This window comes from Podarcis gaigeae (genome assembly GCF_964106915.1).
Source record: "Podarcis gaigeae genome assembly, chromosome: 7".
NCBI classification, from domain to species: domain Eukaryota; kingdom Metazoa; phylum Chordata; class Lepidosauria; order Squamata; family Lacertidae; genus Podarcis; species Podarcis gaigeae.
Genome location: NC_139683.1, coordinates 9,816,238 through 9,844,094, shown reverse-complemented (window position 1 = coordinate 9,844,094; position 27,857 = coordinate 9,816,238). Strand labels below are relative to the sequence as shown.

Here is a 27,857-nt window from a genome sequence, read left to right as displayed (position 1 = left end):
GGAAGATGGCCCATGCTCTGGTTCATTTTAGGTGCCCCTGTTTGTACGTTCTATAGCTCTAGGATGTATCTAATTTTTACATATGTCAATAATAATAATAATAATAATAATAATAATAATAATAATAATAATAATATATTTGTACCCCACCCATCTGGCTGGGTTTCCCCAGCCACTCTGGGTGGCTTCCAACAAATATTAAAAATACATCAAAATGTCACACATTAAAAACTTCCCTAAACAGGGCTGTTTTCAGATGTTTTCTAAATGTCAGGTAGTTGTTTATCTCTTTGACATCTGATGGGAGGGTGTTCCACAGGGAGGGCGCCACTACCGAGAAGGCCCTCTGCCTGGTTCCCTGTAGCTTTGCTTCTCGCAGTGAGGGAACTGCCAGAAGGCCCTCGGTGCTGGACCTCAGCGTCCAGGCAGAATGATGGGGTTGGAGACACTCCTTCAGGTATACAGGTATATATGTCAAGATCTAGCATGGTTAATGATGATTTTACAATATGACACCTGAAAAAAGCAGCCTCCTGTCTTCTGTGTTACATTTATGAAAGTGATTTAAAAATGTGTGATGGCGGAACGTGGACACCATTTCTTTGGTTTCTTACACATAGCCCCTTACGACTAGATGTACCTGCTCACGTTTCAACAACGTATGACAGAAAGCTGAGGATCAAGCAACGAAGAATAGTTGGGGCGTTTATTTCGCTCAACTTGAGATTCTGCAAGGCTTGTTCAAGTTCTCAGCTAGTTTGGTTCTCTCGGGCTACCAAACCGATTCCCCGAGTCATCACTTCTACTGAGCAGAGACACCCTGGGGGACGCGGTGGAATACAAAGGAGACTACAAGGAAGAGGTGAGGAGTGGGAAGCAGCAGAAGCAGCCATGCAAATTTTGCAAATGGTTCTGGCCCACTTGAAACCCTGTACCATTGCTACTCAGTTACTAAAGTGTAAAAGGACTCCTGGATGGTTAAATTTGACTATGGGGTACGGCACTCATCTCGCTTCAGGCTGAGGGAGCTGACCTTTGTACGCGGACAGCTTTTCTGGGTCATGTGGCCATCATAACTAAACTGCTTCTGGCTCAACAAGACACCGTAATGAATGCCAGAGTGCACAGAAATGCCATTTACTTTCCTGCCGCTGTGGTACCTATTTATCTACTTGCACTGGTGTGCTTTCGAACTGCTAGGCTGACAGTGTGAGGTAGGCCAGTCACCCCAACTCCTTGAACAGGGGAGCCTCGTGCTGCTTGCATTGGCTGCTAGAACTGGTGCTCCAGCCAACACAAGCAATATACAATGAGCACTGCCAAAGGCGAGGGAGAAGAAGAGGAAGATCATGCCAAGAGTATTTAGAGTGTAGCCATTTTCATCTGTCACAGAAGCAATGCTTGTTGCTCAGCAGTTGGACTGAAACCGAAGGGGCTTGAGGAGGAGAGATCACACTATTCCGTAGCTCTGAGTTGCCACAGGATTATGGCTCAGGCCTTTCAGCAATCCTTGAGCTTTATAATAGTCTAGCTTCTCAACACTTGATAAGGACTCCCTGGAATATGACTCCCCCCCCCCCACTCTTGATCTTCTGCATATATAAATATATTTGCATTATCATATACTTCTATCCCCCCCTTTTTTAACACAAAAATGATTAGCATAATGCCACCAACACAAAGATTTGAAACAAAAGCTGCAAAGGAAGTCATTTGGCAATCAACACAAGAATTTATCTCAAAGGGTGTCTACACAGAATAAAAGCTAACAGTATATAACAAGGACTCAGTGCCTTATGCAAGTATCTGAAAACATACAATTTTATTGAAATGTGTTTTTATGAGCAAACCATGATCTTAAGGTTCTTTATGAATAATGAAAGCCCTAATTATAAAAATGGGGTGAGAAGGATGCCTCATACTTCCATTAGAAAGCCATTTTTTTCCCTTCCTGACTTCAATAAAATCCTACAGATCAAATAAGTCCCCAGAAGAACCTCTGCAACCTCACTGCTTCCAATAGCTTGCAGATTGCTACCTCATTACAGGATAAAGCTCAGAAATGGAACAGAATGCAGGTCAATTTTCTCAACTCTCTTGCCTAGAGGCCAATTTAAACAGCCACTTTCTCCACAATGTGGAAACCTATCTCTGGAAGAAATGTAGCTACTCTGAACCAAGCAAGCCAGGAGGCAAATGGCATATGGTTTCATGAGACTGCAATCACCTCAGTTTCCTTGTGGGGGATTGCAAGTTTGAGAGTGCGGCCCCTGTGTCAAAGTCACTCCTGTACATAGAATTCCAAAATGTGTGTGAGAGAATGATGCTCCAAGCTTTCCCCCACCTGCAACATGCAAGGACTTTGAATGCAGCAAATGAGAAAGGGAATAAGTTTCCAAGATCAGCGATGCCTCCATCCTTTCACCCCCCATCCTGAGCTGGAACCATCCAGGGAAAAGGTTGCATGCCTGATGTCTCGCTCACCCGAGCTACCAGTTGCTCAATGCACTAACATAATAGGCTCGCAATAAGTATTTTGATGTCATCTATCAAAACCAGCCCTATATCTCCCCACAACTTTATATACAGGAATAATGAAGTTGATTACATTCTGTTTTAGGCAGAGAATTCACACATTCTGTAATGCCAAATCCAGAAACAAATGTGGTTCAAGGTGGTGTTGCAAGGACAGCCCAGTATTGAGCTGTCTAGCTAAACAAATGTGGTCTCAAATAGCTTAGAAATATTAACTGTTTATTTGCATACAACAAACAGCCAGAAGTATCAGTCCTTCTGTCTAATGCACACACACACACACACAGAAAGAGAGGAAAGAGTTTTGACCTGTTTCACGACAGTAACAGTTCCTGGGGCCATGGCAACGACAGAAGCGACGGCAGCTGCATCGTGGGGCTCCGAGCCCAGCTCTATGATCTGTTGCAGGATGTTCACAGCCGCGGGGTCAAGTCGTCCCCCTAATCGGAGAGAATGTCAGTATGAAAACCAGGACGGCGTTAACAGTAACACAAACTTGCCAATCCTCTGTTCAAATTCATCTCCTTTTGCTTATGTTTCCACCGCTGCACATCCCGCCATGCCATTGCAGCGAGAACTTCCCCCGCTCACCCCTCGTTCAAATCCCTCTTCACATTCTTCCCTGGTTCCTTACAGAATCTTGTCTTCTCCCCTCACCACTGGTCTGGTCATATGCTTAGAAGTGAGCCCCGCTAGTGGCACTACGTTTGCTTTGGAGGAATAAGAGCTTACGCCCTAATAAACTGGCCAGTCTCCAAGGTGCCATTTACCTTTGGTGACCTCAGTAAGTCGTCAAATCCGACTGAACGGGCTGCACCGCTGTCACCTGACGGCACCAGGCGCAAACCTGGCAGCTATAGGCTGACATTGCCTGGAACAGAACTTTTGTCCATCCCCCAACCCCACCTCACACTCTTCACCAGGCATTAGTGGGGTTCGGACTGCTGTGCTAGTTCCTTTTCAATAATAATAATAATTTATTATGTATACCCCGCCTATCTGGCTGGATTTCCCCAGCCACTCTGGGCGCCTTCCAACAGCATATTAAAATACAATAATCTATGAAACATAAAAAGCTTCCCTAAACAGGGCTGCCTTCAGATGTCTTCTAAAGGTCTGGTAGTTGTTGTTCTCTTTGACATCTGGTGGGAGGGCATTCCACAGGGCGGGTGTCACCACTGAGAAGGCCCTCTGCCTGGTTCCCTGTAACTTGGCTTCTTGCAGTGAGGGAACCACCAGAAGGCCCTCGGCGCTGGACCTCAGTGTCCGGGCAGAACGATGGGGGTGGAGATGCTCCTTCAGGTATACAGGACCAAGGCAGTTTAGGGCTTTAAAGGCCAGTGTAGTTCTTTCAAGACCAGTGTTATGTGGTCTCGGCAGCCGCTCCCAGTCACCAGTCTAGCTGCCACATTCTGGATTAGTTGTACTGTAGTTTCCGGGTCACCTTCAAAGGTAGCTCCACATAGAGCGCATTGCAGTAGTCCAAGCAAGAGATAACCAGAGCATGCACCACTCTGGTGAGACAGTCTGCGGGCAGATAGGGTCTCGGGCTGCGTACCAGATAGAGCTCATAAACAGCTGCCCTGGACACAGAATTGACCTGTGGCTCCATGGACAGCTGTGAGTCCAGAATGACTCCCAGGCTGCACACCTGGTCCTTCAGGGGCACAGTTACCCCATTCAGGATCAGAGAGTCCTCCACACCTGCCCACCTCCTGTCCCCCCAAAACAGTACTTCTGTCTTGTTATGATTCAGCCTCAATCTGTTAGCTGCCATCCATCCTCCAACTGCCTCTAGACACTCACACAGGACCTTCACTGGTTCTGATTTGAAAGAGAGGTACAGCTGGATATTATCCGCATGCTGATGAACACCCAGCCCAAACCCCGATGATCTCTCCCAGCGCCTGCATGTAGATGTTGAAAAGCATGGGGGAGAGGACGGAACCCTGAGGCACACCACAAGTGAGAGCCCAGGGGTCTGAACACTCCCCCCCCCCCACTTTCTGAACACGGCCCAGGAGGAGGTTGCAGAACCACTGTATAACACTATACATGCTGTTCAGTGTTAGAACAGAAGCAATCCCGCCTCTGTGCTGTCCCGAACTGCTTCAAGACTTTGCAGAATTTGGGAAGCAGCTGTGTTGGTGGCACCAGGCTGCAGCCAATATGTGTTTCTTTCCCAGAGTCGCTCCGAACTTGGCAACTTTAATGAAACAAAACAATATGCTCGCTAGTGAAGCCACTTTTGTTGACAACATAATGCTGGTGTAATTCTGCAGCAGGAAGTGCCAGTTCAAATGCAATCTTGACCACCAATCTCTCTGGGTGGCCCTAGGTTAGCTACTCTCTCTTGTTGTTACTCTCAGACCTACATTTGCAACTCGTACTGTCTTTAGGGAAGCTTCATGAATTACTGTATTTTAATATTTTTCTGGGAGCCGCCCAGAGTGGCTGGGGAAACCCAGCCAGATGGGCGGGGTCTAAATAATAATTATTATTACCATGCAAGGATTACTGAGCTAATGTACAGGGACTCGTTTTGAACGCTCGGCATTTATACATTGCTTTTGCGAAACATTTGTTTCTCCTTAAAGAGAACGTTTTACCATTCTCCGAGGTATATCGCAGGTCCTGCAGGGCAGCAACTGCGGCCTGAGTTCCTTGCATATCTTCAGCTTCCGTGATATGGAGATACTGCATTTCTTCAGGAATTTCTGCTTTGGGCTGCAAAAAGAGCCAGTGATTGGTGATCAAAGGGAATTAGCTGGCAGAAGCACATCACAAAGATGACAAACAGCTATTGCAGTGTGTAACTATCGACGAGGGACAAGGGACGCGGGTAGTGCTGTGGTCTAAACCACAGAGCCTAGGACTTGCCGATCAGAAGGTCGGCAGTTCGGATCCCCATGACAGGGTGAGCTCCCGTTGCTCAGTCCCTGCTCCCGCCAACCTGGCAGTTCGAAAGGACGTCCAAGGGCAAGTAGATAAATAGGTACTGCTCTGGCGGGAAGGGGAAGGGAGTTTCCGCGCGCTGCTCTGGTTTTGCCAGAAGCGGCTTAGTCATGCTGGCCACATGACCCGGAAAAACTGTCTGTGGACGAACGTCTGCTCCCTTGGCCAGTAAAGTGAGATGAGCACTGCAACCCCAGTGTCGTTCGCGACTGGACTTAACTGTCAGGGGTCCTTTACCTTTAAAGGGCAATGGGGGGGGGGGGAGAAGGATCCTTTTGCCAGATGGCATACATCTCTGCTTGCTTACGCAAGAGGCAGTGCATTTTTTTCATCTCATAAGGCAGTTTATGTCGTGGTATTCTCATTGGATTCCAATTACAGTGGTACCTCAGGTTACATACGCTTCATGTTACAGACTCCGCTAACCCAGAAATAGTACCTCGGGTTAAGAACTTTGCTTCAGGATGAGAACAGAAATAGTGCTCCGGTGGCACGGCAGCAGCGGCAGGAGGCCCCATTAGATAAAGTGGTGCTTCAGGTTAAGAACGGCCCTCCGGAACGAATTAAGTACTTAACCTGAGGTACCACTGTGCATCCCCCACCTTGACCCTTTTAGAGAAACTCAAGATTTCAGGGCCAGCTGCCACAGCTTGGTTTTACCTCCCACTTTGTCTCTCCATCATACTCGACCAATCTGAGTCTATGTTTGTTCTTGAGGTGTCTGTTGAATTCCCACTTTGTACCATACACGAAGTTGCAAACTGGACACTTAATGCCACCTGAAGGAAAAGAAAGAAAGAAAGGGGGGAGGAGAACAAGATGAACTTCATCAGCACAATCCTTGCCTCTCGTTGTTGATAAATTAAGGCATAAGCATGCCAGTAAGAAATCAGCACGCCAGGTTACCAGGTTGCAACTTTATCAAGTTCAATAGATGATTACTTTCCAATTTGCACAAAGCAAATTTTATGCACCTTTAAACAGCAACACGTTGTCAGTTATATAACTACTATGTTTTTACTACTGATGCTGAAAATACTTTTGTTTTGTATTGTTTTCCGGCAGCAGAGTATTTCAGATGAATTCTGCATGCGCACGCACACGGAAATTGTTTTGCTAATTTTTAACTAGAAACACAAAAAATGAATCTACTACACACAGAGTTAAGAATTTGCTTTTAATATATTTCCTATTTCCGTGCTCAAAATCTCTGGCAATTTGGACATATTAAAAAAATAAATAAATTGCTCCTTGATTTTATTTATTTATTGTCCTGATTCAGAAGAAGCCCTGAAATCTTGCCGTGAAATCTCAGGGTGGGAGGATGCACAGCATGGTGGGAAATGTTACTTTGCACTGAGCAGCAGAACAAAACATAGCCCTGAGTTATGGATGCTTGAGGAATTCCTTATTTGTGAATTCTGATACGGACACACCTGACCCACTCGTCTCAACCTACAGTGATTGGGGGCACAGTAACCATTCAGACTTTGCATTTTTTTTTTCTGATTTTGCAATGAAGTTTTTTTTTTTAACTATATATCTTGAAATGTGCATGCGATGTGTATTTTAGGATTAATTGCATTTAGAAATGGGCATTTGATTATTATGCAGATTTTAAAAAGAAAAAAGAAATGCAGCAGTGGCCACTGATCCATTCATCCCTATTCTAAGGCATCTCTCCTTTTTAAATAAATAAACCACAAAATCTTATGGTATCGTACTGGAAGAGCATAGTGAAATGGTTATTTGCAGCAAGCACTGATCAACAATGAAGGTGTTGTTGTACTATTTTATGTTGTACTATTTTATTGTTGTTAGCCACCCTGAGCCCGGCTTCGGCTGGGGAGGGCGGGATATAAATAAAATTTATTATTATTATTATTATTATTATTATTATTATTATTATTATTATTATTAAGGTGAAAAACCTGGGAAACAGTTCCAGAGCTGTTTTGTAGGACCCTGGGCATGGGGTGAGGGGGAAAGAAACATACCGAAAAAGACTCAAAACTGAAAAAGAGATATCAGAAATAAGAGCCTTTTCTGTTTCTCTGCTATCCTGTCCCCCACTGTTAAGGGCTAATAATCACACCAGTGATACATCCACTGGCTCACTGTGGAATTGGCTCAGCATGTGGGAGCTGCCATGACACATCTTGTGATCTTTCCTGTGATCCTGATTGGATGAGGGGCAGTCTATGAGTGAACTAAACAACTAGCGCAAATATAAATGGTGTCTCTACATCCCAACTCCACATGCTTTCGTGCAGTGGCAAGCCACCCTAATCTCGCAGCGGTATGTTGGAGAATTTGCCACTGGCACATTGTTTATCAGTTGCAGAAATGTCTTTGCGCCAAACGTTTTCCGCCTCCAAGCCAAACTCTTTCAAGATGGGACTTCATCAACATGGCGGAATGGAATAAGTTCCTCTATTTCATTTCATAAAACCTCATTAAAGTGAGGTTCATTTGCTGACATTTATTAGTCTTCAAGGATTTCCTAAGTCCTGCCTATTATTATCTTTAACTGCTTTAGACAATGCAGGCTGCTTGATTTTATGCTAAACTGGAATAGCTTCTCTGTCAAATGTGTTAATATGCAACATTGCACGGCTCCCTAGTAAGTACCTTTGGCACAGGATAGGAGAATGATACCATCAGTTACCAAATCTGAAATGAAATATTCATTTCATATCACCCTCTTAATAAAAACTCAATTAGACGCAAGACCTTCCTCTATTTCTTTTAAATTAAAATTACTGTAACAATAACACCCTGCTAATTAAAATGGGCACCTTTGTCACTGCGACTTTAATTAAGGAACAACAAATGGAAGCATGCAGTTGAGCCAGTAGCAGAAAACTGTGCGACAGCTAATTGACACCGCAGCTAAAGAAAATTAATTTCCATCCAATTCATTAAATACTTTGGCAATACAGAGAGGGGGAAAGGTCACTGAATGACATACCTTATCTGCTTTTGACACCCGTGCATGTAGTCAAATCATATTGGAGTATTTCATATTTCTGAAATGCCAAAGGAGCAATTCCAGTGTTGGCCTCCCCACCATCCCCCTGGACACACACACACTCTATTAATGCACTAACTGGTCGCTTGGAAGTGACATTTAGTTTCTATATTGCATTAATAAGGGGTCACAAAATGAAAAGAAGTCGCAGATAACAAGCAGCCAGAAAACCCCCGAGGATCTGTGTGCTACTGATAGTATGGGAAAACGCTCGTTTTAGAAGGCTTCCTATCTGCAGCTTCCCACGGCGAACCTCCTTTGGCTTCTTACAGTCCTTGAGTTTAAGCTACAGCATCAAGACACCCATAGGGAAACTTACTGGAAAACACTTCCATTAAGTACTTTTCTTACTAGAACTCTACGTGCAACTGGATGCCCTGGGCTATTTCCTTATCAATGGTTACAGCTCCAGATCCTTACAGTTTGCCTTTTAAAAATGCAGGAAAGTTTAAGCAACAAAATAATTAACAGGTTTTGCTGCATGGAGCAGCTGACGCTTAAAAAACAAAACAGCTTTAGCTTCACTGGGCAAATCTGCCTGAAGTTTACAACCTATATTCTGGCCACGGTACCCTCTTTTTGGCGACAGGGAGGCCATGTGGTTGGCTGGCTTTGAAGGGTATTTTAGAGATAACTGAGATGCCCAGGCCCTGCTGTTAGTTGGTTTTATCTACTATTATAGTGGGCTCCTGTCATGGAGTGGCTGGATGCAGGGGGGGGGGGCGCTACCAGCTGGGTAACCCCCAAGGGAATCTCCAGGGGAAGAAGATTCAGAGTCAGGGGGGTCGGTGGTGGAATGGCGATGAGTGGTCAGAGGGAGCGGTCTGGGAGGAGGAAGGGTCGCAAACAGAAGTGGTGACAGGGTTTGATGAGCAGGAAGAGGCTGTGGCAGAGGACGATTCAGACTCAGAGGCAGAAGTGGAGGCTGGGAGGGAGGCCCAGAGAAAGAAGGCAGGCTGCTGAAGAGGTAAGGGAGTCTCCCCCTCCTGCCGAGACCAGCTCCCTCTCCCCTGGTCTCATAGAATGTGCAGAGAAGTGAGGAGGGCAGAGCAGAGGCAGGTTGTGCATAGACGCAATTTGTGACTGCTTGGGAAATACCTGGGAGAGGAGGAGACTTGGGAAGTGGTGCGAAGGTGGAGGCCTTCAGTCCGTGCAAATGCCTTCTTAGAGCATGACCAACTGGGGAGAGGTTGCTGGGATCACTAGGCCTGTGCTGTTTCGGTTTCTTGCATAAAGATTTATGGAAGTGAGAGCTGGACCATCAAGAAGGCTGATCGCCGAAGAATTGATGCTTTTGAATTACGGTGCTGGAGGAGACTCTTGAGAGTCCCATGGACTGCAAGAAGATCAAACCTATCCATTCTGAAGGAAATCAGCCCTGAGTGCTCACTGGAAGGAAAGATCATGAAGCTGAGGCTACAGTACTTTGGCCACCTCATGAGAAGAGAAGACTCCCTGGAAAAGACCCTGATGTTGGGAAAGATGGAGGGCACAAGGAGAAGGGGACAACAGAGGACGAGATAGATGGACAGTGTTCTCGAAGCTACCAGCATGAGTTTGACCAAACTGCGGGAGGCAGTGGAAGACAGGAGTGCCTGGCGCTCTCTGGTCCATGGGGTCACAAAGAGTCGGACACGACTAAACGACAACAATAAAGACTTAACTGCACTAACACCAAGGGGTCCCGCCCCCCCCCCTTTCTGATTGCTGACCTGCGCTTGCCTCCAGCTCCTATCATTTCCTTTCTCTTTATCTTCTAAAACAAGTTAATCTGGCTACTAGATACACATTTGTGTATCATAGGGGAGGAAATGTACAGTAAATATAGCATGAATTCTGAAGGCACAGATACGTTCCTGGTTTCCTGTGCAGACTCCCCATTTCCTAATGCAAAGTCGTGAAGGTTCATGAAGTGGAAACTCTTCCCCATTCCATCAAATGTGTATGGCTTGCCCTGTTTCTATACTTGCATTCTTGGCTGCTGCTGCACAAATACGTTTGTCCATGGAAAAACAAACATGGACAAACACACCTGATGATTCACAAGCCAACGGGGATAGGAAGCAGCCTTATTCCAGGCCGGACCATCAGTCCATTAGCTCAGTACTGTCTACAATGACAGATAGCGGCTCTCGAGGTTTCAGGCCGGAGATAACAGGAACTGGATCTGGGGCCATTGGAATGAACTGCACGTACTTTTCAATGGATGTACAGCTCCCTTCAAAGTCCATGCTGCAATAAATGCATTTGTTTCTAAGGTACCGCAGACCTCCATCTTCATTGCAGTTTGGAGGACTCAAAGAAACTAACATCTGGGTGCACTCATTGCGATGCTTTTGTTCAGGGGCCGGTAAGGCTTACTGGGCATGGGCCGGATCACTCCCATGGAGATCCTCCGTGGGCCGGGCTGGCCAATGCAATGCCAGAAATTGCGTCTGCGCATGTCCGTGGTGCCGGAAATCACTTCTGCGCTTGCCCAGACGCTGAAAATCGCGCCTGTGCAGAAGCAATTTTCAGCGTCTGGGCATGCGCAGAAGCGATTTCCAGAGCTGCAGAAGAGAGTCCCTGTGCAGCGCTGGTTTAGCGCTGTGCGCGGGGATTCGCTGAGCGGGTGGCTGGGTTCAGAGGCGGCTCGTGGGCCAGTTAAACGGCCTCTGTGGGCTGCTTCTGGCCCACGGGCCTTAGGTTGCCGATCCCTGCTTTTGTCCTCCAGTTCCCATATTTGCAACAGTGGAAAGGGGAGGGCAGACAGCATTTATTCTGAATGCATTTGGCTTGTGTCACTGTTTCTGTGTTGTTGGAACATGGGTTAGCACTTCCGATAAATGTGAATTCTTTGCAGACATTTTTTTAAAAAAAAAAACAGCTAAGAAAGAAGAAAAGAATAATTTGGAAATGCTTTTTAGAAATGTCACGCTTGGGAGAATGATGCTTTATTCATTATCTAGAGCGGCTGTGTTAGTCTGGCATCTATTCTACTGTAAAAAAAAAAGCGAATTTTGAAATCCCTGCAAGATGCTTTTTAAGGAGGGGGAAAGTTCTGCATTTTTTCGTTCAATATGGGGATAAACACTTGGAAACCATCAAAAATAAAACAAGGGAGTCAACTTCCACAAACAGCTCGGCATCTCCCAACAAAAGGCAATCAATTTTAATTCCCCACTTGCAGTAGAGTTACATGCTTTTCAATGTCCTGAATCCTTGAATACATTTCATACTTAAGAAGCTACTGGACTGGGCTATCAGATTTCCAACTGCGCAGCAGCAAAATGTCCCTTAAGAGTGCAGCGTCCACATCTCTTGCAGTTGCATCCAGATACTATGTTGTTCGGCAAAACCCGTTTTTAATTAGATAGGGCCTGGAGTAGTGAAAAGAGTCCTCTTGAATTCCTCTCCCTCTCTGCTTCCTCTTTTATCTTCCCAGGCTCTAGTGAATATCAAAACAACAAAAACTCATATAGCAGGAAGGATTGAAAAATGCTCAGGCACCTACTCAGATGCTCAGCTAGTTATCTGGAAGTGAGCTGAGCTGATGCAGTGGAACTGAGAAATGTATGCAGGAAGCAACTACAAGAGAAGAATGCTTTGCGGGAGGAACGCTAAGCGTTTAACCAAGTAGGATTTGACCCACAGGGCGGTTTCACAAGTGACCCAGAGAAGAACCGGCTAGGTTAAGAATGTAAGAAGATGGACTGCTGAATCAGGCCAAAGGCTCATCTCTAGGTCGGCTTCCCGTTCCCCGCAGTGAGAAGAATATCCTGAAGCAATAAGCAGAACGTTAGGCTTGCTTGCTCCATGAGATGCAGTTCATCAAATCAAAGGTTTGTGAAGCTGTTTCTGCAGAAACCAACAGGAGTTCCACAGGGTGTGTCTGTCCATCTGTGGACAGAGAGCTACTGAATCCAGGGGATTCTTCTGTGAGATGAAAGTGGGGTGCAGACTGATTTTTGCAGATCTCCCCTTTCTCCTGCTGTCCCCTGCACTGTTCCAAAATGTCCCCTGCCTCTCTTGAGCTGGTGAAGGGAGGGTGAGGGAGGAGAGCTGCAGAGGGAAGGGAGAATCAGCGAAAATGCCCCCCCCCCAATTCTATAATAACAAATGCCTTCTGCTGACCAGAGACTGATGGACAAAGAGGGACACAACTGAATACAACCCCAGGTAAATACATTCAGGATTGGAGGTGCCAACTCTGATCACAGCTGCACAGCCAGTTTCCAAAATGTAAAAAAAAAAAAGCGTAACTGGGAAAAAATAACCTTTTCTCAAATACAGCAACAGCTTTCTTTGTTTAAAAGTGCCTTTGGCATCATTCCCATTAAGAAAGAGCCAAGAACGCGTTCTGTAGGAATTTAAACCTGGGCCGATCCACAAGAGGGTGTTGGCTTCCCTCCAGCTTTCATTCATGTGGATTTTCAATTCGTACACAAGGTTTGCTACAGGTTTTTTCTTTCAGGGAAGTGATGACAGTGGCGCACACACACACACAAACACACAAAATCCCATCACTCTCCACCACTGAAAAGCTAAGCCTGCCGCAGCATACTCTCTGAAAAAGAAATTTAATTGTGTCTTAATTCAAAGGAGTAATTTTTGTGCGACGGTTTCAAAATAAGACAGGTCACCTTGCTGGAGAAGGGCTTCGGCGGCAAGCTCTCCAGAGCCAGCATTAACATACTCTTCGTTGGGATGCTTCCTGTTGTAATGTCTCTTCAGAGAACCAGATATGTTGCAGGAATAATGGCAGTGTGCACACCGGAAAGGCTGCAGAAGGAGAAAGGAAATGAATTAGCCGTATCTGTTTCCTGTCTTCAGAACTTTACAGAAGACCTACGCTTCTGGCTTAAGAAACAGCAAGATTCAAATCTATCTCAATACGTATGTTAGCAAGCTAATTTGTTCCATTAGGTAACGCTTCTAGAGCAACACATGCCAGCCAATGCCTTAGCAATGCCATATCTCCAACTGTATTACATTTTTATGTGTTGCAAAGTTTCACAATAAAGCAGAAATTCAGTGGCACCGAACAGCTCTGCGAAGTATTTATGTGTCGTGGCTGCTGAGTCCTGGTCTCCTCCATAAAAAGATGGATTGGCAAAGCAATGTAGCATCACTCACTCTGAAGTTGCAAAAAAAAAAAAAAAACCCCAAAAAACCAACCACACACAACTGCAGAATTTTCAGCTACTCAATAAATTACACTGCATTAAAATTAATGCCCTGTACTAATTTAGTGACATGCTTCTCCAGGCAGACAGGAGGAACACAGAGCTGATGCCTCATTCATAAATGACTAGCAAAAGAAATTGATGTGGGGGAAGAACATGCAAAGGCTGTGCACAACTATGCACATATAAATTGCAATTATCCCAAGTGGACATTCAGTGGGATTCCTCAGCCTCGTGCACAAGAAGAGTGTGGCGCAAGGACAGAGCATCTGCTCAGCATTCAGGCTTTCTACTCCCTACATCCACGTCCCTCATGATGAAAAAATGTAAGACAAACACCCTCCATCCCTGTTTTGCATGTGACGGGGACAGGCAAATGAGAAAACAAACATGGCTGCCCCGGTTGCATCTTCTCTGGCCCTCCCTAAGAGCAGTGGTGCAATCTTCATTGAGGTAGCATGTCCTCTAATTGGCTGGTGGAACATTTCCTCTGTATGTTTGGTTGACTGTCTCCCTGCAATGAACAAGGCCTGAAGTAAGGAAGACGAGAGACCTCTCTGTTCCTGTCTCCTCCAATTATACACTATTTTTGTACAGTTTCTTGTTTTCAAGACTTTCTTCTCCAGACTCGGTCTGCCCTATTTCAGTGACTTTCCTAGCAATGCTGATGAGAAGTCAGCAACAATGGGAAGAGAAGAATGCGATATGGTCTATCTACCGATCAGTATACTGGTTTCCACTGCAAAAAAAAAAATATCATTGTCTGGGAACTATGAAAGCTCAGAAATACTATTTTTCCCTGACCGAACAGAGGCACTCAGTCTCCAGAGCTAGTCCAGTTAGAATTGCATCGTGTGCTTCACAAAAAATTAATCACTTCACAAAAATCAATCAGTACAGATGTCCTACAAAGTTTCCTTTAGAGACCTCAAATAAATCCATGTAAATAGGTTTCCTGACTAGAATATTGAACATAACAAGGCATTAACATTCCTGAAACATGTTTCGGGTGCACAACAATGCTGAGAAGCAGTTGTTCATATTCCCATTTTAACAATGGGGAATTGAGGCTGAAAGGTAATTGGCGTAAGGAAGGCATTTCAGTCGCTTCTCTTTACTAGGCCACATCAGAAAACAGTTCCTTGTGCATGTGGTCAGGACTCCACGGTCCTATCAGAAAACTATAGTTGGCTCTGTGGAGTTTTCACATGCACAAAAGGGCTAAAAGACTGAGAAATAAGAACACTGCAACAATAAAATCTGTCTTTCAGTGTGTATCCTGCAAAATGTGTGTGGAAAGGAACTATCAATATCTTCAAAAGGCTATTTCTTACAGTCACAATACTGCCTATTATTGAAATATCACAGTTGCCTGCTTGGCTATTTAACAATAAAAACTGCTTTGACCTTTAAATGGTCTAAAGGTCATAAAAAAAATATCTTTGGACCGATTTTGTATTCCAGCTTAGATGCCTTAGCAACAACAATTCACAGAGCCACTTGCAATGTTACGGTGTGACACAGCTTTGGTTTTGGATGTTTTGGTCCAACTCCTCATTCAGGCATGATAACAACAACAACATATTACTTATACCCTGCCCATATAACTGGGTTGCCCCAGCCACTCTGGGCAACTTCCAGCATAATAAAAGTACAGCAAAACTGTCAAATATTAAAAACTTCCCGATACAGGGCTGCCTCCAGATGCCTTTGGAAAGATGTGCAGTTGTTTATCTGTTTGATGTTTATCTGTAAGAAGCTTTCAAGGTAGCTTTAGACACCTTTTACAGTGCAAATTACCTTGCAAAGTTACTGGGAGGCGAACCCAGCATTCGGAGAACCTTGAGATACCAAGGTAACTGGCATGTCTAGCCCTGACCTAAATGTTGGGGACCTTGAGGAGCTGGCAGGGCTCCTTGAATCCAATGCTGAGAATTCCCTTGAGGGGACCTCTGGGTTGATACCCAATAATTAACTTCTGGAACCACAAGGAGAAGGTAAGCAGCCCTAAGCCCTCAATAGCACTGGAACCAAACACTTTTAGGGCCAAAGAGCGATGGCTCAGTATGCATTTACAAGACCCGGTGTTGGTGGTCTACCCGTGAGTAGGTGGTCCCTGCTCATTGCCAACAGCTGTGGGTTGGATGTGGTTTAGGAGGCCTGAGTATTTAAGACCTCCCTTGTACGTCTTCCACTGGTGAGAAACAACACAGCTCTATAGCTTCTAGTCCCTGGTAGCTGAAGTTGCCTTGGTTGAACTCCCCTGTGATGTTGACCTTGGACTGTTTCCTGGTCTTATCTCTGGATTTGGTTGGTGACTCGACTGACTCTCTGTGCTTGACTTCTGTTTGGAAGCTGCTGCATCTGCAACCCTTCCCTGGTTGGTGAGTAGCTCTGTTCAGAAATGTACAGGCAGAGAATGGATTATGGAGACATAGCACAAGTGGTGGCACCAAGCCAAAAATCAACGTGTAGCTTCCCAACAGGCTCTAAGCAGGCTAAGGTGCCTCCACTCAATATGATCAATGCAGCATTTAACAAAACTGGTACCCAGTCCATCTTCCTTCATCCATCTTCCTCATGGGAAGTTTCTCTGTTTTCTATCTAGCTAGACAGCCTAAGTAGGTTGAGTGCCAACTTGAACTGCTCCCAACCCCCACCAGCGAATCTTAAAAAATCAACTCTTTTGCATCTGCTTCGCTTCCATTTCTTTACTACAGGCATAGACAAACTTGGCCCTACAGATGTTTTGGGACTACAAGTCCCATCATCCCTAGCTAACAGGACAAGTGGTCAGGGATGATGGGAATTGTAGTCTCAAAACATCTGGAGGGATGAGTTTGCCTATGCCTGGTTTACTATGTATGGTAAGTTGAAAGCAAGTCCCAACTGAGTTTAATGAGCCTTACTTCCACGTGAAAGCGCATAAGACTGCCTTAATGACTGTTGTAGGAACCCATCGATCCTCTTTATCTTTCTGTACCATTTGACCATTTGTTATTCATTTCCCTCTGAACATTCTTCAAAAGGGACCAAATTCTATTTGCCGAGAAATGTAAAACAACTGTCATTCTGAAGGGTAGGCTTCTCAATCATACTTGAACCAAAGTTAAGCGGGAAGGTTTCATGCAATTTTAAAAAAAATATATAAGCATGCGTTTATTATTTATAATATTGCATTTTTAAGGACGTTGAGGATGCTGGTAAAAAGAGAAAAGGAACATAGATGTAGTGAACACATAAATAAATACAGAAATGCAAAGAAGGTCATGGAGAGACCACACGCGGAACAAAGTGAGAGATTGTTAAGTACCTGCTTGGTGTCACAAAGCCCACGCGTACATTTTAATCGCTGTTGTTCAATTTATCACTTGTGATAGCTCAAGGCCATATTTTAAAAAGAGGGCTTTGGAACCCTTTCCTACACCATGCAGTGACTGCTGAGGGCAGATGCCAAATTGGCAGAGAAATATATTTGACTCTCTGAACTGTAGGCTATGTTCCATTCACACTAAAGTAAGAGCTTTCTGCATGTGTGTGTACACACACACACACACACACACACACACACACACATCCAGACAAGCAAAAGCACTACCAGAGAGCCGCAGCAGCAACATACATTGAAATCACTACCATACCACTTTAACAGTCGTTGCTCCCCTCCCTGCAAGGAATTCTGGGAGCTGTAGTTTAAGGGTGCTGAGGGTTGCAAAGAGACCAGACCCCCCCCCCCCCATCTTCCTCCTGGAGCTACAGCTGCAAGAGCTGCTTGACAACCAGTTCTTCTTTCTGGGAAACTCTTGAGTGTTGTGTGTCTGCGAGGGGAATAGGGGTTTCTCAGCAAATCTCGGCAACCCTGACAAACTACAGTTCCCAGGATTCTTCTGGGGAAGACATGGTTGGTACAACGCTGCTTTTTAGAAGGGTGCTGTGTATGTGGCCAAGGACTCATTCTAGCAGACAAAAGCACTTGAGGGCGACCTGAAGGAGGGGTAGTGAGGGCTGTGGCTTGGGGAGAGTCTCAAGGGCTTGAGAGACAGGCCTGGAGGGTGTTGATAGGCTAGTGCCATTTATACGTGAGTACCATTCAGCCTGGGTCGCAGGTGGCGCTGTGGGTTAAAGCCTCAGCGCCTAGGACTTGCCGATCGAAAGGTCGGCGGTTCGAATCCCTGCGGCGGGGTGCGCTCCTGCTGCTCGGTCCCAGCGTCTGCCAACCTAGCAGTTCGAAAGCACCTCCGGGTGCAAGTAGATAAATAGGGACCGCTTACCAGTGGGAAGGTAAACGGCGTTTCTGTGTGCGGCTCTGGCTCGCCAGATGCAGCTTTGTCACGCTGGCCACGTGACCCGGAAGTGTCTCCGGACAGCGCTGGCCCCTGGCCTCTTAAGTGAGATGGGCGCACAACCCCAGAGTCTGTCAAGACTGGCCCGTACGGGCAGGGGTACCTTTACCTTTACCTTTACCATTCAGCCTACTACTACTAATTTATACCCTGCCCATCTGGTTGGGTTTCCCCAGCCACTCTGGGTGGCTCCCAACAGCACATTAAAAACACAAACATTAAAAACACGATAAAAGATCAAACATTAAAAACTTCCCTAAACAGGGCTGTTTTCAGATGTCTTCTAGAAGTCAGATAGTTGCTTATTTCCTTGACATCTGGTGGGAGGGCATTCCACAGGGCAGGAGCCACTACCAAGAAGGCCCTCTGCCTGGTTCCCTGTAGCTTCTCACAGTGAGGGGACCGCCAGAAGGCCCTCGGAGTTGGAGCAGAACAATGGGAGTGGAGACGCTCCTTCAGGTATATTGGGCTGAGGCCGTTCAGGGCTTTAAAGATTAGCACCAACATTTTGAATTGTACTCTGAAACGTACTTTCTATTGTTTTATCGAGAAGCCTCTCTTAGTCAGCCTAACACAATCCTCCACTCTCAGCCTTGCATCAGCCACTGTGGCACATTATGTCCCAGCCACTTAAATAGTTCGGGGCTGATAATTGGTTCAAATGACTTCAGAATTTGCCTTGTTCATGAAATTTCTGGCCAGGCATTCTTCATTTGCATCCTTTTAAATATATGCCAGAATGGTGACCAGATGGAATATCTGCCTCAGAAACTATACAAAATGACCGTGTTTTATCATTTTCTATTCTGGGATGCATACAAGAAATGCCAGCATGTTTCTGTTTAAGGTGGACATGTTTATTCGCTGAAATATATTGGTTTAATATCTTGAGAGCAAGAGGCAGAATTACTGAAAAGAAAATAATTACCTTATCCTTACTGACGTCCACAAAAACCAATAAAATACAGATGGTATCATGTTACATGGTAACTGTAGCTAGCTAGAATTCTTTCTGTAAATATCGGAGGGAAAGACGAATCCCAAAAACGCAAGCATGGAGAAAGTTAATTGCATAAATATGCAATCCTGGATACCTTAACACATCACAAAAGATTTGTTCTTTTGAATGCCTGAAGAGGGCTAAAATACATCCTAATAATCAATGATAAAATGCATAACCATCATCATCATCTAGAATGTAGCTGCTTAGCCTTTGGGGGTTTGTTTCTGTTGTAAAACAGCAGGCCTTTTGTTTTAATATCCCCAATGCACAGGTTGTTTTGAGCCACAACTTTGAAAGCTACAGGATGGTCGAAGTTCAGCCCAGGGATCTGAGGCTTAAGGGCAGGAAAGTGAAACAAAACTTTAAGGGGCAGGGGAGAGGTGTACAGAAGAGATATCTATCAAATCAGGAGAAATAGACAATCAGTTGAATATCAGGGCTTTAAAGCACCCCATACAGTTCTAGACATGCCTGTGCCAGTATGGTTTAACTGCAACCTGTGTAGGCAAAAATGGGTCACCAGATGTCATCACGATGCCAGCTGATTTGGAGGTGGGCAACCCCACCTGCCAAACTTGGCCCCTGGGAGGGGGCAGAAGATAGAGGTTATAAGGATATCTCTGGCTCCAGCTTCCCATGCCGGTCCAGGGACATCTAAATCTGGAACCTCTAACCTTGGGCATAGTTTGCTGCAGTATCTCAACCGCTGCCATGTGCTGCACCTGCAATAACTGCTTGGCGGCACAGCGGTTCATGCAGCCAAGTCAGCACCAACCTCCTTACCTTGAACGAAGCATGCTGCTCCATGTGCCTCAGCAGCTGTGGCTTTTGTGCGGCAGTATAATCGCACACTGTGCACTTGAACTGTTTCCCTGAAACAGAAAACCAACCAATTCAGATACAAATGTGTTGTCTCATTTAAACAGAGGAAAACAGATATGAAGTAGCAACCGTCATGATTCAACCCTGCTATTCCTGAATTTCTGTTTCTATAATGCTGCTTTTATCTGTTTCTGAAGCTGTGATTTACCCGCCTTTATGATACCATTTCACTGTTATGTTGAGTTTCCATTTACGCATCTTCCTTGATGTGTGCTTGGTCAGTTGTCTTCAGATGGCAACCTGTGAAATCACCTGAATGTGTTCTATTGATGGTATGAATTTGGGAGAATGAAGTGTCCTGAAGGAGAATCGCCACTTAAGGCAAAACCAGAACGATTCTGCCTCTCTTAAAGTCCACAGTTTCAAAGGTCTTTGGGCAGTCTAAAAGGTTAATTAAATGTGACAAGGGAACCTCAATGAGTCAGTTCTCCTGTAGGTTTTCATGGGTGGCAAACCAAGTTGGGGCAGCAGCGATAGGTCAGGAGGTGTTTTAATCCTTCTTCCGCAACATTTTCTAAACTACCCTCCCCAAATGTGGTGGGAAATTTAGGCTAGGCAAATGGTGCTGTGGAAAAGGTTATCCTCCTCTTTCTCATAACCCCTTCCCTGTGGCTTCTTTAAGCTTCACAACATTTTAAAATTGACAATAGGAGATCTCGATCACAGACACCCTACACCACATCTAGCTTCGCCCCAATATATTCAAAAGTAAAGCCGGAGGCTTTAAAAACGGTATAATTCCTGGTTTGTGTACATTGGTATTGATACCTTAGATTCGTAGGACAACAAACAAACACAAGGGAGTAGCAGCCTTTGAATCCTGATGGCATAAAAGAAACTTTAAATAAACCTGAGCATGTCGTATGTGCTGCAAGCAATTGCTCTTCCCGAATGCCCCTTTTAACATTTCACATTATTTATTTATTTGCTTGACTTTATGCTATACAAGTCTGGACTGCAGAACAGTTTACAGCATTGAAAGCATCTGCCATGCCTCTTTTTAGAAGCTAAATCGGTAGCCCTTCTCTCTTCAACTCTCAGCTGTTTGCAAACTGTGGAAGACTCTCAGTATGATGCAAGCATATTAAAACCTGCACAGAGATCTGTTTTACTCCAGCTCCTCATTCATTACCACGACAGAGAATTTCTTTGAAATCCTTTCAGCAACAGCTGTCAAAAACTTAAAAGGGAACCCCAAAGTGCAAGTTGAAAAGGCAAATCTATACTAACTTGTCAAGTTTTCTCCTCTAAATTTTAAGTTGCTGATGGATTTCCAGAGAAGCTTATGCATAAGGTTGACAGTTCCCATAAAACACGGTGGAGGGAAAAAGCTTGATGTTTAGAACATTCACTATCTAATTGAGCTTAGAAGTCATGCTCTGTGTTTCATTAGTTACTGTGAACAGCAATAAACTCGGACAGAGATTCATTCTGTACTGATGTGCCATTCTTGGCAAGAGCAAGAAATAGAAAAATGTTGGACAGGGGACGGCTGAGTTTGCAGAAACAGCCTCCCAAGAACAGAAGTGGCTGGCCAGTTGATAGACAGGAAGTGCTAGGTGAATCTTTGGTCTAATCTAGCAATGCAACTCTGACTATTCTTCATGCATATAATAAAACTTGGTGCAAAACACACTGCTTGCATTTAGGCATCTTTACAGAGTGTTGGAAAAGAAACAAAGGTGAGAGGTAACAGTGTGTGAGCAGATGGAATCTTAACACCTTGGTGTTTTAGGGTTTTTTTTAGACGCGTCATTGGGCAGGTGGTGATATCAAGGGGCCAATTGATTCACTCCATGCACAGGGCTTCTGTGTGGCATGGCGTAACACAGGTCTTTATCTCCCTTACCACCCACTTGTCAATCACTTGGCATCAGATGATGTTGGTTGGGACTTCAGAGCACCACTCGGGTCTTGGCAAAGCGCTCTGAAGCCCCACTGGTTCGCTGAGAGTTGAAGCCAGCAGATATTAGTTGACAAGCAGCCTTGAAGTTACTGCCTTCTTCAGGGATTGGATGCATGATCCGACATGCCTGGAGTCGCTGCCTATCTGCTAATAAGTGGCAACTTAAGCCCAGTGGAGTTCCCTGTGCCGTGACCCCGGTGCACATGAATCCAGCACACTTGCTCTTCATTTCCAATGGGAAATCAGGAGTGCCCTTTAAGACTACCAGTTGTGCATCAACAGCCACAACTCTGTTTGCCCCGCACCTGATGTCATATATCACATCAGCTGTGGGGCAAGTGGGCATGGCTTGGGGGAAATAACCTTGCAGGCCAAATCTGAACCCGTGCCAGGCCTAATTAGCCTAGTGGGGCAGAACTCTCCCACCCCCGGCGCAAGTTTGTATAGGGTTTTCCATGAAAGCCACCCTAACTCCATGCAGCACCACTGCATTGCTCTGAGTCACTGCTAGCTTGCAATTTCAAATGAGCAATATGATGCAAACCATTGCGGAAGGGCTTTGGGTGGTGTCGGCCCTGACAGAGAGCTACTTGCCATCGGCGGTGTGGAGGAGCTTGTGGCTCTTCAGGGTGCCTTTGGATTTGAACTTCTTCCCGCACATATCGCACAGGTGGGTCTTCTCAGTGCTGTGGCGGTTCATGTGAGCTTTCAGGTTGCTCTTGCTGCGAGTGGCATATTCGCACAGGGAGCATTTGAATGGCTTGATGCCTGTGCAAAAAGAGAGAGAACAGAAATGAAGAAAGGGCTGTCTGGAGATGACTGGTCAAAAACTTTGCAGGGATACGAGGAATGGCCACTTGAAGGCGATGTTCTAGGACTACTTCAATGTCTAAAATCCCTGGTAGAGGACAAGGATCCTGAGTTCATGTTAGTAAAGGTAAAGGGACCCCTGACCATTAGGTCCAGTCATGGCCGACTCTGGGGTTGTGGCGCTCATCTTGCTTTACTGGCCGAGGGAGCCGGCGTTTGTCTGCAGGCAGCTCCCGGGTCATGTGGCCAGCTTGACTAAGCCGCGAACCAGAGCAGTGCACGGAAACGGCGTTTACCTTCCCGCCGGAGCGATGCCTATTTATCTACTTGCACTTTGACGTGCTTTCAAACTGCTAGGTTGGCAGGAGCAGGGGGCGAACAATGGGAACTCACCCCGTCACGGGGATTCCAACCGCTGACCTTCTGATCGGCAAGTCCTAGGCTCTGTGGTTTAACCCACAGTGCCACCCGCGTCCCATTATTATTATAGCGGATTGCAATAAGCAAGTCTCCCCTATTCCTATGCAGTAAGGGCAGGGAGTGCTGCTGCTGCTGCAATAAAAAGGAGGGGATGCACAGAGGGATGAAGGCTGCAAAGGAGCAGGAGAGTTTCAGTTCTTTTCTTCTGCATTGATGGTGGAATATATGAGGCAGAGAGACCGCACTATGTGTACACACACAAACACAGCTAGGTCATAATAGAATTTTACTTTTCTATGCGGAAATAATTTCTGTAGCTTTGAGAATATCCAGGCTTGAAAACAGCAGCCTTTGCATGGATGACGGTAATAATTTAATTTACCCTTTTGTGCGTGGATATTATCAGGCAGGAATACTCGCTGGACTAACTTGTGATTCATTAATTCAAAAACAAAAGGGATTCGAAATATTAATTACGGAATAACTTTTGACTTATCTGCTGAGGCAGAAAATCGCTAAAACGGGTAGCTTTGAACTAGATGAGCCACAAACAACTGATTTACATAGACTTTGCGGTAGCTCCAATAGAAGATGCAGCAGGAGACTTCAAAAAGCTGACTTATGTCAGAGCTCTGCTTTCGGAGTACTAGAGCAACAAAGGGGGTGAGGTGGAAATATACTGCTTGCCATTTATCATGTCAAAGATGCTATAAATGAGAAATGCAATAAATAAAGTTAGCAGTGGGAATTAATGTAGAAGCCCTATGCCAGCAGGGCCTGTGCTAGCCTATTTTTCCTTTTTAAAAACAAACAAACCATCAGATGGAATATCCTTCCAAGTGATGTTTAATTGCAGCATTAACTAAATTGGTCCTAGCAGATGCCCCTGTCCTGGTGAACACTCTGCATTCACCAAAGGTGTTCATGGTATGTTAAAAACCTATTCAGCCAGTGCTGTAGCTAAATGTACCACCTGGAAGAATCTTTTATCAGCCAATGGGGCTTAATTCTAGCTAAGTGTGTTTATATTGCAAATCTTACAAGTTGCACCCCTCTCCTGTTGCCATATCTGTGATGCTGCAAAGGTGCTCCCTGCACTGCCTTCAGCAGTGTTTTCCAGACTTGGTTCTCCAGCTGTTTCTGGTCTACAACCTATCGGGACATTCCTCTGGGCCAGTCCTGCAAAACACTTTGACCCGCATCCGTAGATGTTGAGCACGCATTAGCAGAGTTCAGCGAAAGCGAGATTGTGTCGGATATCTGAGCACAATTCAAAGTGTTGGTGCTGACCTTTAAAGCCCTAAACGGCCTCGGTCCAGGATACCTGAAGGAGCGTCTCCACCTCCATCGTTCTGCTGAGGTCCAGCGCCGAGGGCCTTCTGGCGGTTCCCTCGCTACAAGAAGCCAAGTTACAGGGAACCAGGCAGAGGGCCTCCTTGGTAGTGGCACCTGCCTGTGGCACGCCCTCACATCAAAGAGAAAAATAACTACCAAACTTTTAGAAGGTATCTGAAGGCAGCCCTGTTTAGGGGAGCTTTTAATGTTTAATAGGTTATTGTACCCAGCCAGATGGGCGCGGTATAAATAATAAATTATTATTATTATTATTATTATTATTATTATTATTATTATTATTATTATTATTATTATTATTATTGATGTAGCATGAGAGTCTTTATTTACAGCAAAGAAAACAAAAGCATCATGATGAGCGGTGAGCTGTGTCTTCTCACACAGGCAGTTGCCTCAGAAGAGTGACAGAGAACAAGGAGCGGAAGTATCTCAGACTGACTTCCGTTCCCATATGCAACAGTACAGAAATGTAAACATAGGAGCATATGATCCAGCAATAGAGAATGAAAATACTAACACAACCCCCATCATCCCTAGCTAGCAGGAGCAGCGGTCAGGGATGATGGGGACTGTAGTCCAAAAACAACTGGAGACTCAAGTCTGGGAAACACTGACCTAGAGTAAGCACTTTTCCCCGGATGGTGACTGAGGGGTAGATCATGCATGCAAGTTCATCACCTGATGACTGCAACAGCAAATGACGACTTGCATGCCTGAGTCATCACAGATCTCAGGTTAACTGGCAACCACCTGCTGCCTCCTCAAAGTGCAATACTTTTCAATAGAGTCGGTTCACATTTTCAGCTGCCGGTCCTTGCGTTAAGAAATTCTGGGTTGCATTCTACTCAGAATATACCCACTGAAGTTAATGGCCCTAAGTTATGTCCATCAATTTCAATGGATCTTCTCTGAGTATGAATAACATTGGCTGCAACCCGAAGTGTGAACCAGTCGGAAGGGTGGAAGACTTAACGAGCTGATGTTGACGAAAGTGCTGGGAAAACAGCAATTCTTCGCAAATGCCCACAGAACTGGGCTTCCAGGGTGAAGAACCAGGACTGTGAGCCTCACAGGGAACTTCCAGACCATTGCATTTTCAGGTGGGATTCAAAAGCACCAGCAAATTCAGGTTGCTGATTGGGCAGTGATGTGCAACAAGCCTGCAAAGACTGGACTTTTTGTGATAAGCAAAGCGATGGAAAAATGCACTGAGAAGTGTGGGGTGCAACTTGTTTTGATGCATCATCATCTAACCTCCTTAATATGCCCTGCAAATTGGAATGAACGCTTGTTAAATAACCAACGTACCGTATTTTTCCGTGTATAACATGCCGCCATGTGTAAGATGACCCCTATTTTGGGGAACCAAATTTGGAGGGGGGATTGCCCAGAGTTGTTCAGCTTTTGGGGGGGGGGGTTCAACACCTGCCCACTACTGCAAACTGCATGCATCGCCACGGCCACCAATCGCCTGCACACTTGCAGCCACAAGCCCACCTGGCCACTCGATTCAACCACAGCTGATTGCACACACACCTCACAGCTGACATAAATCAACCGCCCAATTGCCGCAGCCGCAGCCAATTGTCAGCAGGCCTTGCCACAGCAACCAATCACACGCCCAATCGCCACTGCCAATCTCCTGCTGGCTGCTGCCACCAATTGCACGTCCCCCTCTGCTTTCTGTTTATAAGACTATCCACAATTTTCGCCTATAATTTCTAAGGAAAAAATATCACCTTATACATGGAAAAGTACGGTAATCTGCCAGCAAGCAAATCGGGATGGATGCTCTATGCACTGGAAGGTCTGGAAGGGCCGGAGTTTCCTAGAAAATTCTCGTATGTATCAGCTTGGTAACAAGTGCCAAAATTATGTATCTCTGCAATCAGCCAAGCTTGTGCCAAACGTACTGCTTTGCTTACCTTTGGACCACATCAGCGAGGCTGAGGGGTGTGTGTGTGTGTGTCTTGTCTTCTGGGCAGCCCAGGAACTCTCTACATGCTGCCCAGGCTTGTGTCCTGTGGAGGTCACTTTGGTGCTGCTAACACAGCCGTTTGACTTCATCTCCGGAGAAGCACGCCATTGTCTCTCAAGACAGACGGATGCCAACAACAGCAACATGATGAACAGCGGCTGTGAATTAACACCTTTCCCCCCAGCTACCGCCTTCCCTCCTGGGGAAAACACCAGCTGCATGACATGGTCCCTAACCTCAAAGACCCCTCACCCGAAACAGCTGCTAGTAAATTGTGTGATGGCATTCCATGCGTCTAGCTGGGCCATAACCGGAGCACCGGCGTGTCAGGAAGTGATCGCAATTTTTAAACAGATTAAGTGCCAGCTACGCTGCAGTTACCTTGATGGGCCCAGATGTGACGCTGAAGGTCTGATCCATTCTTCATGAAGTAAAAATTGCAGTAGGGGCATTTCACGGCTCGCTTTCCTATCAGCCCTTTTAGCTGAACTCTCCTGCCAACAATCTCGGAGATGGTGTTCATGGAAACCTCTGGAGAGGGGAGAGGGGGGAGAAAAAACACACATGGGGGGAAAGCTTTAGCCTTCGGGAAACACATGACAATAATGAGAAAACATAATATTTAGATTGCTCCTTGCCACGTCCTTTCAATAGGCTTCCTTTTCCGTGTTTTCTCTTCTCTTTCTCCCTCTCTCCGCACCAGCCTTCCAGTGGGGTTGTGCAGTCTTAAGGAAACTGCTTCATTATTTTACAGCTTTTTCGAGGACTGGCCATTGCTTTTGTGTGCTGAGTTGCCTCCATGGTGACTTGCTATTTTTGTGACAAATTAAGAGGCTGGTTGAGCCATTATTGCAGAAATGGGTGTGTGTTTTTTCCCCTTTCTGGCAGGGAGCACTCTCAGGTGGCCAATACCGAACCGGGCAGCGTCGCTAACCAAACATTTATTAGCTTCGGTGCTCTCTGAGAGGCGCATAACATTTGCTTAAGGTTTCACCTGGGATTTCCAGAGGAGCCCAAAATACCCAAGCAGGCAGGTCATTAACAACACCAAAAGGCCTGAGAATACAGATGTGAGGCTATAATCAACTAGAAATAATGAAGTGATGGGACTATGTTGCTGAGTCCCAAGAGTGTGTAAAAGTCAAGCTAATTGCATGCCTTTTAAAAAGATACATATGCTGAGTGTATATTGCAGAGTTAGACGAGACCCCGAGGGTCATCTAGTCCAACCCCATGCATTGTAGGAATCTCAACTAAAGCATCCATGACATAGATGGCCATCCAACCTCTGCTTAACCTACAGGACTGCCTCTCCTGATATGCCTCGCAGAGGTCCATAAATAGCAACACCCTAGAGGTTCCGAACCCTAAGAAAGTTAGATTAGACTCTATCAAAGCCAGGGTCTTTTCAAGACTGGCTCCAGCCTGGTGGAATGCTCTGTCTTATGAGACCAGGGCCCTGCAGGATCTGATTTC

The 27,857-nt window shown here is 45.5% G+C and overlaps 1 protein-coding gene and 1 long non-coding RNA gene across 5 annotated transcripts in view; one reads left to right on the top strand and one right to left on the bottom strand.

Annotated features, from left to right (window-relative positions):
• The window catches only part of ZFAT (zinc finger and AT-hook domain containing), a 77,454-nt gene that overhangs the window by 8,677 nt on the left and 40,920 nt on the right, over window positions 1–27,857 (bottom strand). For all 4 annotated transcript variants that reach the window (XR_014566774.1, XR_014566775.1, XM_083749009.1 and 1 more), the window contains exons 9-15: window positions 26,763–26,912; window positions 22,415–22,588; window positions 19,816–19,904; window positions 13,144–13,282; window positions 6,151–6,269; window positions 5,145–5,262; window positions 2,845–2,975 (exon numbers count right to left, since the gene is read on the bottom strand). Coding sequence is in view for 2 of the 4 variants with exons in the window: in XM_083749009.1 (XP_083605135.1) it covers window positions 2,845–2,975; window positions 5,145–5,262; window positions 6,151–6,269; window positions 13,144–13,282; window positions 19,816–19,904; window positions 22,415–22,588; window positions 26,763–26,912 (920 nt within the window). In the remaining 2 variants the exon portion in view is untranslated. The remainder of the gene's footprint in view (window positions 1–2,844; window positions 2,976–5,144; window positions 5,263–6,150; window positions 6,270–13,143; window positions 13,283–19,815; window positions 19,905–22,414; window positions 22,589–26,762; window positions 26,913–27,857) is intronic.
• Window positions 6,265–9,231, top strand: LOC310849351. The gene is made up of 3 exons (XR_014566887.1): window positions 6,265–7,267; window positions 7,413–8,992; window positions 9,035–9,231. It is a non-coding gene; the product is annotated as an uncharacterized lncRNA (long non-coding RNA).